The sequence below is a fragment of the Sinocyclocheilus anshuiensis genome, unplaced genomic scaffold, assembly GCF_001515605.1.
Source record: "Sinocyclocheilus anshuiensis isolate Anshui unplaced genomic scaffold, SAMN03320099.WGS_v1.1 scaffold332, whole genome shotgun sequence".
Classification (NCBI taxonomy): domain Eukaryota; kingdom Metazoa; phylum Chordata; class Actinopteri; order Cypriniformes; family Cyprinidae; genus Sinocyclocheilus; species Sinocyclocheilus anshuiensis.
The window spans coordinates 1,190,234-1,208,760 of record NW_015554181.1 but is presented as its reverse complement, the minus strand read 5'-3'; the positions used below and the strand labels follow the sequence as shown (position 1 = coordinate 1,208,760).

General features: G+C 32.4%; 1 protein-coding gene across 1 annotated transcript in view; it reads right to left on the bottom strand.

The window, feature by feature from the left end:
- LOC107670977 (citron Rho-interacting kinase-like) overlaps window positions 1–18,527 on the bottom strand; it is a 73,241-nt gene that overhangs the window by 32,048 nt on the left and 22,666 nt on the right. The window contains exons 8-16 of the mRNA XM_016463792.1: window positions 16,921–17,091; window positions 16,786–16,839; window positions 16,506–16,559; window positions 14,832–14,972; window positions 11,467–11,562; window positions 11,101–11,217; window positions 9,883–9,992; window positions 8,510–8,684; window positions 3,392–3,445 (exon numbers count right to left, since the gene is read on the bottom strand). Of these exons, the coding sequence (XP_016319278.1) occupies window positions 3,392–3,445; window positions 8,510–8,684; window positions 9,883–9,992; window positions 11,101–11,217; window positions 11,467–11,562; window positions 14,832–14,972; window positions 16,506–16,559; window positions 16,786–16,839; window positions 16,921–17,091 (972 nt within the window). The remainder of the gene's footprint in view (window positions 1–3,391; window positions 3,446–8,509; window positions 8,685–9,882; window positions 9,993–11,100; window positions 11,218–11,466; window positions 11,563–14,831; window positions 14,973–16,505; window positions 16,560–16,785; window positions 16,840–16,920; window positions 17,092–18,527) is intronic.

Sequence of the window (18,527 nt, the reverse complement as noted above, 5' to 3'; positions counted from 1 at the left end):
GGTAGTAGGGTAGGATGAGGGAAGATGCCATTGTGCACTTTTAAATTGCAATGTATTTAGGTGTAAGTTAAGCATGTGCAAGATGATGATGATGCATCAGCTAATTTAACATTAACATTTGCTCATTTAGTTCTCATAGCACAAAATGTAAAATTATTCAAAGATGCCATCTTGCTTCACTAACTTTTATAGAACGTATATATGCCTTTTAATTTATTGTATTATACTATATTATAATTTTAAGTGTGATTAATGTAAACTACTAAATCAACTATTCAATTTTTTTGAAAATTATTCATGTAAAATTATTTAGAGGCCATTTTACTTATTTAACTTTCGCAGAATGTATACATTTTTATATATATCATATTATTTTATATTTAACATTTGCTCATTTAGTTCTCATAGCACAAAATGTAAAATTATTCAAAGATGCCATCTTGCTTCACTAACTTTTATAGAACGTATATATGCCTTTTAATACTATGATTTATTGTATTATACTATATTATAATTTTAAGTGTGATTAATGTAAACTACTAAATCAACTATTCTATTTTTTTGAAAATTATTCATGTAAAATTATTTAGAGGCCATTTTACTTATTTAACTTTCGCAGAATGTATACATTTTTATATATATCATATTATTTTATATTAGTATAAAATTATATATTCATATTTTTGTAAAATGTAAAATACTAAATCAACTATCAACCATTCCATTTAAATCTTTAGACTTTTTTAAATGTAAAATTATTCAAAGAAGCCACCTTACCTCACTACCTTTCAATGTATGCATTACTTTTAATATTATTGTTATATTATCTTATATTATTATACTTCAAAATTATAAGTGTCTTTAAAGTAAAATACTAAAAAAAACTGTTTTATTTATTTATTCATTTATTTTTACATTTATTTGAAGAATTGAATAACCAATGTCAGATAGAGCAGAATCCCAGTAAAAGAGATTCATCTGAAAGGTAAATTATTATATGACTTATGTAAAGGAATATGAATATATACATGTTTCATTTCTCATATTTAAGTAACAATATTCCATAACAGCAACGCTGTTATTGCAAACTGAATGATTTCACTCAGTTATCCTATACGGATGTCTAAAATGAAAAACCCAATAATTTACAGTAAGTATTAAAAAATAATAATAACATAAAATGCCACTTGGGGCCTTCTGGGTCTAATTTTATCTTTTCATTAAAAATCGATACAATATTTTGCACTCCATAAATCCATGTGCCCACATTAGTAAACAGACACACATAAAAAAAAACTTTATATTCAACATAATATAATTATTTTATATATTTTCTATATACGTATTTTCTATTTTCTAGAAAAATATTAACCTCAAAACTGTTTCAAATGACTAAATCTCACAAATTCTGATATTCAGATGAAATTACAAAAATATTAAGAGCATATCTATTACTTGAATAAGATTTATGCCATCTATGATCAAGAGAAACTAAAAAAACATCTTAGCAACCACAGCACAACACCCTAGCATTGTTTTTAGTGTTGCACAGGCATTGAATATGCAAATAAAAGTGCAAAGGAATACAATGTTATTTTATACCCTTACTATACAAAATACAGCTCAAAAATTGAGAAGATCAAAGCATGTTTGGTGGAAAGAAGCCGTCACCAGGGGCTGGGATTATAAGAGTTTACGAAAGACAGATCGAAGAGCAAACGCCGCTCTCCTGTCTGTCTGTAGTCCCACCGTCAGCAAAACTCACCGAGACTGACAGCGAGGCTTCAGACACTTTAAAGCTGGGAATAACTATTACCAGCACTCACACAAGCCCTTAGCCGTAAGTGTGAGCAATAGTAATAATAACTATGCTTGACTTGCCATACATACAAAAACAAGTCCATATGTTTTCATTTTTTTAATAAGAATGAAATTCGCATTTCCAAGTTTATACGTTCATCTGAGCTCCAGTTATGATTGCAAAGGAGTATGATGAAGGAAAAATGTAATATAACTCCTCGGCGCGGTAGAGAAGATGGGTGTCTAAAAACAGCGCTGGGACCGGGTGAGAATATTGCATCTGTGGAGACGCTCAAACAGCTTGAGTGTGGGTGGACAGTGAAAGTAGGGCAGAGATGCTCTGTGCTTGATAATAATGAAACACACTCCAGGGGCAACACAAACAAAAGCACTTCAAAATGCAACCGTTCCCCAAATCAATGACTGCTGGAGGAGCAACTTTCAGGATGCTTGAAAACAGATGCATTTGAAAATAAAATGGTGGACAGCATTACATTCCACTAACAAAAATGTGTGTGTGTGTGTGTGTTTGTATTACAACAATTTGAAATAACTATTTTCTGTGATCCAAGCTGAATTTTCAGCATCATTACTCCAGTCTTCAGTGTCACATGATCCGTCAGAAATCACTCTTTTTTTTAAGTTGCTTTGGAAAAAAGTGACAAATGCAAAAAATATATAAAATATAAATATATATTTTTCAATATCTTGGTAAATGGGTTGCATGACATGATTTATTAAACTGCAACAGCAGTGTGACATACTAATCTAAAATTATTTTAAATAATACTTTTCTAATTCTTTTATAAATGTCAAGAGTACAAGCCATTTTTATGAGCTCCTTTTAATTAAGAGATTATTTGTCACCCTGCTGGGCTATTTAAATGAATTGAAAAAAACTTGATTAAAATGATACAGATCCAGTCACTGATCCAAAAGACACACTTTACCCTTTACACTTCAGGGCCAAGTTTTTTTTTTTTTAAAGACATTAATACTTTTATTCAGCAAGGATGCATTAAATTAAATCAAAAGTGACAGTAAGCATTTTTTTTTAAATGTGTTACAAATTATTTATATCTCACATAAATGCTGTTCTGCATGTTCTGCTGTTCTGTTAATAATAAATGTTTTTGATCAGCATATTAGAATGATTTCTGAAGGATCATGTGACACTGAAGACTGGAGTAATGATGCTGAAAATTCTGCTTTGATCACAGGAATAAATTACATTTTAATATATTTTCAACTAAAATACACTAATTTTAAATTGTAAAAACATTTTGCATTATTACTGTTTTTACTGCATTCTTGATCAAATGCAGCCTTGGTGAGCATAAAACAACTGTTTTCAATAATATTTCAAAAATCTTAACACCCCTAAACTTTTGAACGCTAGTCTACATTCATATACATTTTAAACTAAAATGGTGATATTTTGAAAAAAAAAAAAAGTTTTAATTTATGGATTTAGTTCTGACTCAGATGCTGCTTATGGAAACGGCACCATCCACACTTTCTATCTGTACAGGTAGGACTGGTGTGGGTCACAAGTGATGAGTCAAAAACAGAGAAAAGCTAATTTGCATACCGCACAGCTGTCTCGCAGGGCATCAAACTTGCGTTGGATTTCATCCCGATGGGCCTTAAAAAAAAGAAACGAAATGAGAGTGAAAATTGCCATGTTTGCAAGAAGTGCTCACTCTGCCAGAGTGCTGCGTGGAGTTCTGCAGTAAAGTGCATTTGAGCAGATAGCAGCGGCGCTGTGAAATGAACTCGAGTGTCATGACGGGTGTGATGTCATGCATGAGAGCGGATGAAACCGTGTCATTGATGCATTGAAACGCGTACTGCAGAAGAGCGTGGGAAGATGTTTACAGCACTGTGAAGAAGAGGAACACAATGGTCCACTGAGAGATTCGCCACATGATCACTCATTACGACTGAACGATATAAAGGAGATGCGTGGAGTCTGTGAAATGGTGATATGAAATGATATGGATTATATCGACTGCTGATCCTTCAGAAGCTACTTTGAAACTTTAGCTTGCCAAGATGTAAACTTCTTAGTTACACTACTGTTGAGCTGCCTTTTGCTTAAGTTACTTACAAAAAAACTACTGCATTATATTTGATACGGAAATTTCAAAGGTCTCTAAATGATCAAGATGATCAAAACTTTGCTGAAAAACCTGTTGAACTCAATCGACTTTTTTATCAAGTAAAAGTCTTTTAGTATAATTGTACAAATGTCCACCTTCTGCTCGTGCTTCACATGTCTTTTTGCTGTGAAACTGTTATTGATTTTTATAAAGTGAACATGAGAATGACTTTGATATTGTTAGTAATATTTCAAGATGAACACTTATTGGTTTGAAGCAACTTAGTTTCACTTTATTATCCAGACATCATCATCCAAAAATCAGGTTCAAATGTATCAAATGGGTCAATATCACCATAGAGTGCCTTTCAACCCTCAAAATACAACATTTTGGTTTTAATTTCCCATTCACTTTATGTCATGTCATAAATAGTAGACACTCAAGTACTATAGAAACATATTAGCTGAGCTCCCACACATTTTTTAGATAATTATGGGCCATTATTCGAAGCATAAACCATAAGATATGTCCACCCTGTTATGGACATATATGTTACTGTTAAATACATTTTCATTGCAAACTTAAGATGCAAATTATATTTTCTGAAAGGTATAATGTCTCTTTCCTAAACAGGGTTATTTGTTTGCTTTCAAATTATAAATACATAAAATATTTTATGTAAACCATGTGTTTTTAAAGAAACTCAAACAATTTGCACATGTATTTAGCTTTTTATATTCATATTAGCTAATTATTATTTAAAATATTATTGTAAAATATCAAGATGACAGGGTGGACCGGCACATGACGGGGTGGACACAAAAAGCAGAACACACAAAGAAACATTTATTCAACTTCTAAAAAAATAATATAATAATAATAAATAATATAATTACATCCTCAATCACATTGATATACCCCCAGATTCATTTTAGTTTTTAGCAATATCAACTACAAATGAATGTTATGTCCACTCTATCGAGTCTAAGTGGCCGACAGGGTGGACATTTTGAACTTCAATTAGCATAGTAGCTTACAAAAAACTGTGACTAGCTAAATATTTAGTCTGGTTGTTGAAGAAAATTTGTCAATTGAAAAGTCACCAACTTATTCACCTCAGCCGTTGAAATTCCCGCAACAGAAAAGACAAAAAAATCTGTTGCCCTGATGTCACTAAAGTGGATGGCCTTTTCTTAAAGGGGCGGATAACTTTTTTTAATTTTTTTATTATATGATTACACCATCTATCGCAGCAAGCCTAGTCACCAACTTATTCACCTCAGCCGTTGAAATTCCCGCCACTGAAGAGACAAAAAATCTGTTGTCCTGATGTCACTAAAGGGGATGGCCTTTTCTTAAAGGGGCGGATTCCCCAATACTACAGGGTGGATTACCATTCAACGGACATGGACAAACTCTTCTTTTTTATTAAATAAAAATATTGTTTTTATTACTAAATGATCAATACACTCAAATTGAGTCATCTCTTATTTAACAAAATATTAGTAGGAGACCAAATTTTTACATTTTATGATTTGACAATATTCTACTATCATTCAAATTGAATGAGCAGTGCATGGGGCATAGCAATATTACACGCATCCTCTTACACAAACCTAAAAAAAAATCTAGAAAATGTATCTAAAGAGCCAAGTAATGCTTTTGTTATGAATATAAAAACTTAGCCTAATATAACACACCCTTTCATGGTCATTTTTATGTTAAGTTATCATGGCAAATGAGTTATTTATGTACAGGACATCAAAAGGCACCCTACAGTGATATTGACCCAAATATGATCACCAGGCTTTTAAGGAACGTTTATTTGTTCATCACTCAATCCTCATTGTATTGTATTGCATTGCATTATATGTTTTGATCATAAGCTACCTAAGCATTTAAATATAATCTTATTGGATATATAGAGTGAGGACTGATATTTAAATAATTTTGTATCTGCTATATGTGACCCTGGAGCACAAAAGCAGCCTTAAGTCGCTGGGGTAGAACACACAGCAGGACCGTAGTTACTGGGTGATCAACACCACTCCAGTGCATCGATTAACGTCTTGTGAAGCCAAAAGCTGTGTGTTTGTAAGAAACGAATCCATCATGAAGACGTTAATAACTTTAAACCATTGCTTCCAGCTAAAGTACAAGCACTCTATCCATAATATTGTTTCCTCCAGTGAAAAGGTTGTCTGGTCTGAATCAGGTCTGAAGTCTGCATAGATCAAGCACTGTTTACAAGCCAAAACAGACTTATTCTAAACAAATATTTGGGTGGATTTTAATTTTGACAAGAGGAGACAGACTTTTTCAGTGTTATTATGGATTATGGCATTTTAGCCAGAAGTGACGGTTTTAAGTTAAAATGCCTTGATGGATTTGTTTCTTACAAACATGCAGCTTTTGGCTTCACAAGACATTAATTGACTTATCGGTAAGCCCCGCCCCCCCTTAGTTACTGTTGCGCACTCTGACAAACAAACGGAGTTGCTACTGCCTTACAATGACAGCTGTCAGTGTGAAAACCTTGTCTCAAGATGTTTTTGGACACGGAAGGACCATCATTTAAGTGGGACTTAAATATGATATGGAGGTATATGCTGTATACAATATTTCAAAATAAATATGTAAAAATACAGATCACAATGCAAACAGGAGAAGTCTCATGTTACGGTCATTACAATCACAATGACAACATCTCGGATCAACACAGTTCATGTACTGCAGGGTAAGATTAAATTAATTTACATTTAACCAGTTTAAAGGGGTCCTATTATGCTTTTTCGAAAGGTATTGTAATAATGTAAATTATGTGTCACCAAGCATGAGAGCATGTTCTAGTACACCCCCAAAACAAAATCAAGACTTTGTAAAAGAGCATAATATGGAGAGGCACTGAAATGTAGACCTTCGTTTAAGCGTTTTTGACTTGACTTTACACTGTACATGACGTGAGAACAGTTCGCTATTTAGGTTTGTACGTTAGCATGGATGCACTAACTTTAATGTAAGTTTTAGCCAGAGATACCTTGCTGAAGCACAAGATGACATTAATGTTCTGCTTGAGCAGATGAAAATTGTAACTTAATGAGAGTATGACAATCAGAAAATTAACGTTTTCATCTTCATTGGGATTAGGTTCAGGTTTAGGTTCATAAATTCTATTGCCTATCCTCTCAGGATACCTGGAATCAGTGTTTCAAGTACCCCAGGCACATCGGTTTTCCATTTTCGAAGCATAAACACCATCAAACCGATGTGAGCTTTGGATCTTCCAATGTTTCTCTATTAGCTCCGAAAATACAGTCTTATTGTAAATACAGTGAGGAAAACTGCAGTAGCCAAGGCGAGCTGACTGACGTTATCAAGTACGCTGCTGTTTCATTTGCAGAACTTTGCGTACTTGGAATTGAGAAACGCGCGCAGACCTACATCACCAGACTAATAGTCTAATCTTCACGGTACTTTAGACAGCGATGGAAATGCAGACAGCAACAGGGAAAAAAGTTCCTGGGACAAACTGTGCCAGGTAATTTCGGTGGAAAAGCGGCTTATGTGACATAATGCTCAATTTCTCCAAAACTGTTCCAATGAAGAAACAAACTTATCTACATCTTGGATGGCCTGAAGGTGAGTAAATTATCAGCAAATTTTTATTTTTGGGTGAACTTTTCTTTTAGGCAGAAATTTCATTATTGTAATATTCTGAATATTTAACTTTTTTATAATTCCTATTATCTTTGATTACTCTCATTACTGAAAATACAGTCTTTTTATTGCATCACAGTAAAACAACTGTTGCCATATTACAATGATTTTTTTTTACTTAAATCAACAAATTATTTTTTACAGTGATGAGAAATTGAAAATAATGCCATGATGCAAGAAATAAAGTAATATATATAATATATATATAGTTTTCTAATAGTTTTAGACTTCATTGTGTTTATGCAAAATCAAATTTATTTATTTCTGTTGATTTTGGGGTGAAACATGATTCAGAATTCTCCCCGAGTGCATCAATTGTATCTGTATAGCATTTTACAAAATACAAACAGTTTCAAAGCAGCTTTACAAAAATTCATGATGTTAATGTTTGTAACATATAATATATGCATGCCTTACAGTCATATTTAGCAGATTAGAGCTCATAATAATCACATTAATCACAGGCTCATATTAATTAAGAGACCACATGGAATATTTGTCACCCTGCTGGGCTATTTAAATGAACTGAAAAAAGATTTAAAACAAGAAATGTTCAAAAGTTTGGGGTCAGTTCGATTTTTGTTGTTATCTGAAAGAAATTAGTTCTTTTATTCAGCAAGGATGCATTAAATTGATCAAAAATTACTTTAAAGACATTTTTAATGTTAAAACTCAGAAAATTCCAAATAAATGCTGTTTTTTTAACTTTCTGTTCAACAAAGAAACCTGAAAACATTTATCACTGTTTTCACAAAAACAAGCAGCAGCGCAACTGCTTTCAACTTCTTATACATTTCTTCCGATTTTTTTGTTTGTTTTGAAGAACTCTCCTCAAGTTCATCAGACTGTCTCATCATCGTCGTCATACGATGGTCTTGGTCGTCACTCACCTCTCGCAGTCTGGCCTCCAGTTCCAGCACTCTGCTCTTGTTAGTCTGCTCTTGTTGTGTCAGTTTCTCCAGATGTTCCTCCAGCTTTGCATTCTGGGCCTCCAGTTTTCCTGCCTGAGATTCCAGATAAAACTTCTGCTGCCTGAGTTCAGAGATCATCTCCTCTTGGGCTTTCCTAAAGATTGCAAACATGATTTGAAGAGTTTTTGGAGAAAAACCCTGCTGAAAATTATAAAGCTAGTCATTCAGTCAAAAACCTGTTTCTAAAACCTTGTAGAGCTGAATAACCGTGCTGGTTAAGCTAGTCAAGTGGGAACATCATTAGCACAGCAGCATCTAAACCACAACGTATACTGGTGTATAATGCAAATACACCAGGTCATCGTTCATTAACTTTGTGCTTAACCCTGAAAATCTGCTATTATGGCACATTAGCCTGAAATTAACCTTTACATTCAAACACATTTCATATCCAAATGTCCACAGTTCATTCATGTGAACGGCATGAAATTGGCTGTGAAAATACTGTCTTAATACTAATATTACGTGGAAGCAAAAGCAATAAGCCACAAGACTCTTGCAAAAAAGTACTACGGTGGTACTACAGTAAAGTCACTGTAACAAGACATATACAGACGTATATACAGATTTTTTATTTTATTATATTTTATTTTTATATATAAGCCACAAGACTCTTGCAAAAAAGTACTACGGTGGTACTACAGTAAAGTCACTGTAACAAGACATATACAGACGTATATACAGATTTTTTATTTTATTTTTATAGAAAATATAAAATATTAAACTTATCAAATTTTTTTTTTAACTTTATTTTATACACTATAAATTACGATAAAATGTATAGTAAAAAACAATAAAAGGACATTCCCAGAATTCCCCTCACAATATTATATATATGATTATAGTTTATTTAAATAGTAATTTTGTTGTGTGCTTCTGTATTTTTTTAAATATTTCTATTTGGCTTTAATTTATTTTTATTTCAGTTCTAGTCATTTTAGCACTTCAACATTATTTTAAGTGACTGGTATATACTTTAATGCAAAAAAATTATTTGCAAAGAATACCATATCCAATACAAACTGTGTATTTTATGACAATATGTAGCACAGCATGAAGCAGAATGACTAATCGCTTATACATAACAACAACAGGCAACCGCAATATGATAAAAGACTAAAATTCGATTAATAATTAAACGTGTTACTAACAATAATCCAAACAAACAGCTCTTCAGTCAAGTAATATAACGTGTTAGTCTAACTGTAGGCTGTTTATGGTTAGCAACTGTAATTGATTTCCATCCATCACTGAATCAGCTGGAGTCTGTGTGTTCATGGATGTAAACTCACATGTTTTTCTGCGTGTAAATGCTGCTGTTGGCTGCCAGTTTGTTGGCCTCGGACAGCTCAGTGATCCTCTGCTCCAGATTGCTCATCTTTGACTCCATGGCATTGATCGTCTACATGAAGCAGAGTCACTGATGAGTAAATTAGACATTATAATTCAAAGCAGAACCTTAGTTCAATAATGAACAGAACAGCTTGAATTTCTTTACGAGGCCAGCTGGTTAGTGCTGGTCATGCTGGTGAATCAGTATAGTCAACCAAGTACAGTATAGTCTTGTCAAAAGTACTGGTGCTTCAGTACTAAATTTTACAAAAGTATCAATACTAGCCTTCCTACAGTACCAGTAGGGTTATTATAGTTAACTAAAACGTAACAAAAAAAATCTTACTTAAAATAAAAGTAAATAATAAAATTATTAATATACACACACATACATATATACACATATATACACTCTAAAAAATGCTGGGTTGTTTCAACCCAACTTCGGGTCAAATGTGGACTAACCCAGCCATGACAAAAACACAACAAAATTACTAAAACTTTAACTAAAATTAAAGTGAAAATATAAAAAAATAAAAATGAATTTAAACTATTAATTAAAACTATAATAGTATCTTAATCTTACCAAAAAGATACTGATTACTGAGTCACTTAGGTTTTTTGCTCTTCATTTAACTTCATTAATCACTTGACCTTTTTAAAACCAGTGCTTACTTAATATAAAAAATATTTCAAGTCTACATGCTAAAGTTTTAATGTATTATTTACTTATAATTATTAGTAGAATTAATTAACTAATTTAACTTAATCTTTTTTTTTTTATACTAAACAAAATATTTAAATAGGTCCAATAGTTTTTGATATAGTAGTGAAATTGGTACAGAGGAAAATGAAATTTTAGTTGGTATTGTCACAGCACGTTTTTTGTAATTATCTTTGATTATTCTTAATACTGTCAATACAGTATTTTTATTGCACTACAGTAAAACAATTATTGCCATAGAATTTTTTATTTAAATCAACAAATTCACAGCAGATTTTTTTACAGTAATGAGAAATTTAAAAACATGCCATGATGCAAAAAAAATAAATAAATTGAATTTATTGTCTTGCACAACAGCACAAAGATCAGTGTTAATTAATAGGGTCACACTATGTAATTTTTCCAAATGAAAAATTATAGTCTCTCTCTCAGAAAAAGCAAAATAACATGTTACCGCTGTCTGGTCACTGATCATTTTTCCCCGCTCGCGAGATTCCTCCTCATACGTGTTCTGCTTGGACTCCAGCAGTTCCTTTTCAGCCAAATCAGCCTTCATTTGAGCCTCTAAAACCTACAACACACAAGCACTGGGATATTACACCTGACAAACGAACAGAAAGTACCATCAAAATGAGGCCTTTAAAGGTTTCATCTAAATCCAAAGATAAACACAGAGTCAGGATCTTTTATTCAGTAGCTATAAAATTAATAACGAGCACTAAAGTATATCGGTCCTGTCACTGTGTGAACCCAACGATAACCGCTCTGTTGAACATCACTGATATTTGTCATAAGCAGAAGTGTGTGTGTGTGGCCTGACCTTGATCTTGTCTTCATAAAGCTTTTTCTTCTGTTCCAGGTGTGTTTCCATACGCTGCGCTGTTGCTTGTGTTTCACGCAAGTTCTCTTCGAGTTCCTGCATACAGACAAGAGAGGAAGAACTGCTAGGTTATTTTTCCCAGAAGAAAAATTTAAAAAGTGTGGTACTTCAGTATAAGTCTCTATTTAATCTCATTTATTTTAGGAAAGACAGTAGGAACGTTTTTAATTAATAACATATTTCCCTAACAGGTCTCCAGTAGTTATATTTTTGTATTATTTATATACTTTTAAAGTATTTATTAATATTTCGAACTAGCTTTTGTTTTTATATCTTCAGTTTTCATTTTAATTTTTGTTCAAGTTTAAATAATTTTGTGCCTTTGTCATTCATATTAAATATATTTTAAATATTTGTATTTTGCTTTCATTTATTTTTATTTCAATTTTAGCAATTTAGTACTTCAACTTTTTATTTTTTTTCATATAATATTTATATTTTATTTAAGATTTAAATTAATTAATGAAAACAGTTTTTTAACAGTTTTAATTAACCTGTTAGTTAGTTAATTGCAAATTACCCTACCATATATATTTTACAAAAAATGTAAATGGTTTTCTATTGCATTATATGTAATTATACAGTAAAATACAGTCAAATGTATAATTTTTGGAAGTACAAACCATAACTTTTACTGTGAAAAACAGTAAAAGTTATTAGTTTATAGTTTTTAGTTATTAGTTTATATACAGCATATAGTGTATTTAAATAGTTTTGCTTTTCCTCATTTTTGTTATCAGTAATGTATTTTATACTTTCAGTTTTTATTTTAATTTTTGTTTTAGTAATTTGTTATGTGCTTTTGTAATTTTTATTGTATTTCTAAATATTTCTATAATTTACTTTTATTTCAGTTTTAGTCATTTTTGTACCTCAACTCTTTTAAAGTTTAAGTTCACACAATATTTATATTTTATTTCATTTCAGCCTTATTTTAATTAATTAAAACTATTTTTAATAGGCAAGGCAAGGCAAGTTTATTTATATAGCACATTTCATACACAATGGTAATTCAAAGTGCTTTAAATAAAAAGGAATTAAAATCACAAAATAAAAGAAAAAATGTAAAATTATTTTAAAAAATGATTTAAAATGCATTAAAACAGTTAAGAATAAAAAATGAGGATACATAAAATACAGTGCAATCATTCAGACTTAGCACAGTGCTCATTTAGTAAATGCACAACTAAACAGTTGTTTTGAGTCTAGATTTAAATGTAGTTCAATCGAATGTATTGACAGTTTTAATAGTTTTATTTTTAATTACCGATAACAACTCTGGTCTCCAGATGAACTCAAAATGTGCCATTTCATTTTTAAGCACCTGTTAATCGTGACTAATTCATAAAAATCAATAATGTACGGTATAAATCATCCAGCTAAAAACACATCGTCATTGTGACACACATGATCATGGCCAAAGACTGAGATGATCCACTGCAACCTGTCACTTTTGGAGCCGTGACAGGGCCAGAGAGCATGCTGGGAGCTGAGGAAAAGAAGCGCTGACACTGCCAGGCTAAGCAGGTCGAAGAAAAACGAATAAAACAGAAAATGCATGTGTTTAATGCAAGCATGAGTGTTTGAGGAGGTATACCGCGCGTGACTGAGAAGTGTTACGCGTCTTAAGTAGTTTTACTGCGTGCATGTGATACCTCCAGAAGACGTTTCTGGAGCGCAGCAATCGCATTTCATCGACACGTCGTGTTGAGTGAACAGCTCCAGTGTTCACCTGTTTGTTAGTATGTGTGTGTGTGTGTGTGTTTAAGATACAGAATGTGTAAATCAGCGGGAGTTCAGCGCTCGCTCGCGTCTCAGGCTCAATATACTGCAGTATTTCCTCTCAATCAGTAGAAAATATGGTTAACACCCGGTCATGCATGAAAAAGAAAATACCGTCATGTACCGTGAAACCGGTATAATTTTGAAAAATACCGTGATATAAATTTTTGGTCATACCGCCCAGCACTAAAATCAATATATATTTACTTGAGAAGCAAAATTATTTAAGATATTAAGTCTTGTTTCCTGAAATTTGTATCACAATTAAGGAAGTGTATGCTTAAAACAAGAAAAATATCTGCCAATGGGGTAAGAAACATAAAATTAATTCAAAGGGAAAACAAGGATATTCTTGTTTTAAGGATTTTTTCTTCCATAAAACAAAACAAAATACCCTGCAAAAATTTTCTTACTTAGTATTTTTGTCTTGTTTTCCAGTACAAATATCTAAATATTCCTAAAAACAAAACAAAAAAAAAACTAAATACCTGCAAAAAATGTTCTTTGTATTTTTGTCTTGTTTTCCAATATAAATGTCTAAACATTATTTAATCAAAAGAATTTTACTTCAGAGGCAATTTTTTTTAAGAAATTATACTTGTTTCCTGAAACATATCAAAATTAAGTGAGTTTATGCTTAAAACAATAAAAAATATCTAACAATGAAAAATAAAATTAATTCAAAGGAAAAACAAGAATATCATTATTACCCACTGGCATATGTTCTTTCTGCTTTTAAGCAATTTCTTATCCAGTTTTTTTTTTTTTTGTGAAAAAAATTTGAGACTTGTTTCCCAGTAGAAATATCTAATCATTCTTTAATCAAGATTCATTTACTTGAGATGCAAAATTAAAACCTGATGTCATTGTTTTTCTTAAGTAAATATATCTTGATTTAGGAATATTTAGATATTTGTACTTGAAAACAAGACAACAATACGAAGTAAGAAAATCATTTTCTGCAATTGTTGAAATGGAAAATCACATCAGAATAGTCATCGACAATGAACCAATCAGTTGTGAGCTTGAGGCTAAATGTCAGCAAAAGTGGATTACAATTGGTTAATTAATTATGATGTTTAGATTTGCAGTTACATTCATGCATTTGGCAGATGTTTTATCCCAAGTGAGTAACACTGCATTCAATGTCTATATTGTATTTAATCCCTTCACATCAGAATAGTCATCGACAATGAACCAATCAGTTGTGAGCTTGAGGCTAAATGTCAGCAAAAGTGGATTACAATTGGTTAATTAATTATGTTTAGATTTGCAGTTACATTCATGCATTTGGCAGATGTTTTATCCCAAGCGAATAACACTGCATTCAATGTCTATATTGTATTTAATCCCTTCAGGATCTACTGTTTGAACTACAGAAATTGTTTCCTGCTTATTCTTTGTGTAATGACAATAAAGTTGAATCTGATCTAATCATAATCATTATATTTGTAAATCAAGTCATTTTGAATTCATTCAGACATTCAGTGATAAGTGTCTGGAGAAGCTGTGCAGTGCATCACCTCAGTGTCTCGCAGGCGTCTGCGCAGGCTGTCGGTGGAGTCCTCTTTGGTCTGCAGACGCTCCAGATCTCGCTCCAGACGTTCTTTAGCCTGCCGGACGTTCTGCAGGAGTTCAGTGGCTTCTGTACTCGCCTTCACGGCCTGCGAGAAAAGGAAACAGCACTGTAAAAAATGTACAGAAAAAGACTAAAACTGCTACAGTAAAAACCTGTTAATTGGTTTGTAAATGACCTTACCATAGACTGTAAATAAACCTGTAAATGTTTCAACAAGGCATTGTATGTAATTATAAAGTAAAATACAGTCAAATTTATAGTTTTTGAAAGTACAAACTATTAATTAACATAATTTACAGTGCAAACAGTAAAAGAAGGACTGTTGCACGATTTTATGAATTAAACAAGACATATGAAGTAGAAAACCTAAAACAGTATTTTCTTGTAAAACAATCTAAATATCTTTGTTTTGTGTACTTTGTTTTATTTACTTTATTTAACTTAAAAAAAAATTTGTTTTTACAGTGTTTTGTATTATTACATTTTAAGGTAATAAGCAGATTTTGTTTATTACAATTAGCTTTATATATTATAACATTACATACTGAAATATATGGTTATAAGTTATAAAAAATATATATATATAGGCATCAGTATTTCATTTTGTAATATCGGAAACACTGTTTTTATTTGTATTTTACTTTGAATTTATGGCAACTAAAGCTACCAGTTTTATACCATAAATTTAACAGGATATTTTTTTATTTTTGGGGGTCATAGATTAGCTATCATCTAACTACTGCTGTGTGATCCACGATAAGTCAAATCACAGTTATTTATGTAGTGCTTTACACAATACAGATTGTTTCAAAGCAGCTTTACTCAAATAAACAGAAAAATAAAAGTGTTAATGTTGTAAAATTCATCAATTATAAAACAAATTTATATTTCAGCCATAAAGCAGCTCTACAAAAGACAATAATGTTGTTATTCTGTTCAAGTCAGTTCAGTGTTGATTCAATTCAATTCAATAGCAGTGTTGATGATGCAGTTATTATCATTATCAGTTCAGTTCAGTTCAGTTCAATGACAGCATCGATGCAGTTAAAGGGATAGTTCACCCAAAAATGAAAATTAGCCCATATTTATTATATGACTTTCTTCTTTCAGATGAATCCAGTCGGAGTTATCTTAAAAATTGACTTTGATCTTTCAAGCTGTTTAATGGCAGTCAGCGGGTGTTGCAGTGCATCTATCCAAAAGAAGTGAAATAAAGAAAATAAATGCGCTTTATTTCACTTCTTTTGGACTGATGAACCGCAACACCCGAGTTATCTTAAAAATTGACTTTGATCTTTCAAGCTGTTTAATGGCAGTCAGCGGGTGTTGCAGTGCATCTATCCAAAAGAAGTGAAATAAAGAAAATAAATGCGCTTTATTTCACTTCTTTTGGACTGATGAACCTCAACACCCACTGACTGCCATTAAACAGCTTGGAAGATCAAAGTCAATTTTTAAGATAACTCCAACTGGATTCATCTGAAAGAAGAAAGTCATATAATAAATATGGGCTAATTTTCATTTTTGGGTGAACTATCCCTTTAACTCAATAATATTAATAATAATAATTTTTCAGTTCTTCGAGAAGGGCTGATTTTTAAATAAATGTGCACGGTACCTTGGCAAGCTTCTCCTGGAGTTCTTCAACCTTCACTTGCTGCTCTGCATTGGTCTGAGACATTTACAAATAAAAGAAGCTTAAATACAAAAACAGCTGCATTAGCAATTGCACTAGACACTTGCTCCAGACTGGTTAGTGCTGGTCAATCAGCATGGCATTTTTGCTCATTTACCATGGAGGTATTTTTGGTTATGCAAGTTAGGAAGTCTAGCAACAAAATATGTTGGTCTTCTTAACAGCAAATGGAAACGGTGTAAGTAAATAGTGATTAAATTACCTTCTGCAATTTGGTCAGAAGTTCTTCCATCTCAGTTTTGCCTTGTTCTTTGGCCTGCAGAATCAAAACATAGACTGATCGCATCTCATCTAGCGTGCATCAGCAGGATGGTTCTCGCTTTGAACGTGAACAAACCTTCTGAATCTTCTGCTGGTATTCCACAGCCTTCCTCTTGAGGTCCTCGCTGGTCTGGCGAGACTCTTTCAGCTCGGATTCGTACAGGTCGCTGCGGCGGCGAGCGGCGGACAGGTTCTCCTCCAGCTGACGAATAGAAACGCGCATTTCCTCCAGCTGAGCGTGGTACTCCTGCAGGGTCATAAATGGTTAAAATGGCACTTTAGTTACTGTTCTCTGTGTCCATGTCTATAAAGAACAGAAACACGGTCAAAATGTTTTATTATTTAGCTCATATGGACAAGTACTGTAAGTAGCAGATGCTTTTATCCAAAGTTTTACAGTGCAATTTGTTTATTGAGATACAATTTGTTAAATATATCAAATAAAACTGTGTTTGTTGTTGAGCATCATATTTGATACATGAGGCTTTTACGGCTCATATAGTGTCATATGATAAAACATAAACATGCCAGTTTTATTCAGAGGCCAAATCTGAGCAAAAATATGCAATTTGGTGCAGATACTGATATTTTTATGACCAAAAAAAGTATGAAAATCCTGACTATTTGATGCATTTGAACATGATTTTTCTAAAAACAAAATAAAAAAAAACATCTATTAATAATCAAGTAAACCTACTTCAGTCCAGTAAGTGTTCATCTTGAAATATTACTAACGATATAAAAGTTATTACGTTTATTTCAAAAAATCAGCAAAGATTTTACAGCAAAAAGACATGTGAAGCATGACCTGAAAGTGGACATTTTTTGCAATTATACTAAAAGGCCTTATAAAAAAAATCTAAACTATCAATCAGATGACAGAAAGCATGTAGTAGATTATGTGCATCAGGTTTTTCATCAAAGATTTGACAACCTTGATCATTTAAAGGCATTTATAAGGTTATATTATTTTAATATTCCTGTGTTCGACACGGCAAACCATTCATATGGGTAACAGTGTTGCCAACTTAGCAATTTTGTTGCTAGATTTAGCAACATTTCAGACTACCCTAGCAACTTTTTCTTCCAAAAGCACCTAGCAACAAATTTAGCTATTTTTAAAAATTTATTTGGCAACATTTAGCAACTTTTGATAAGTGACTCAAACGATAAAAAAGGCACACATTCTCCATCTAAATTACACAAAAAGAGGAAACCAAAGGTGCCTAGCAGTACACAATTCCAACGTGATCTCATGATAATTCGTATGTATTTTACGTAAAATGTGGATCTATAAAACGTACATTTACTTACGTATTTTCAGCCTCTAAACGTACAAATACTTACGTATTTTCAGCCTCTAAACCAGGGGTGTCCAAACTACGGCCCGCGGGCCAAATGCGGCCCGTGGATGAATGTTAAGCGGCCCGCAGCTGTCTTAATAGTCTATATTAGGCCTATATATGGCCCGCCAAGCATAATTTACAAAATAGGCCTATGCAGTTTCAAAATGTCAACACAAGATGGCAGCACTAAATTTTAGACCAGATGTAGCAGTAAAACGTGAGTGATATCAATTTGATAACTCATATGCGCTCTCATTTCTTTAGCGCACGCGAATTCCTAAACGCGTCAAAAGCGGAAGAGCGCGACTCGTTTGAACCGCGCTGCACGGACCGTTAT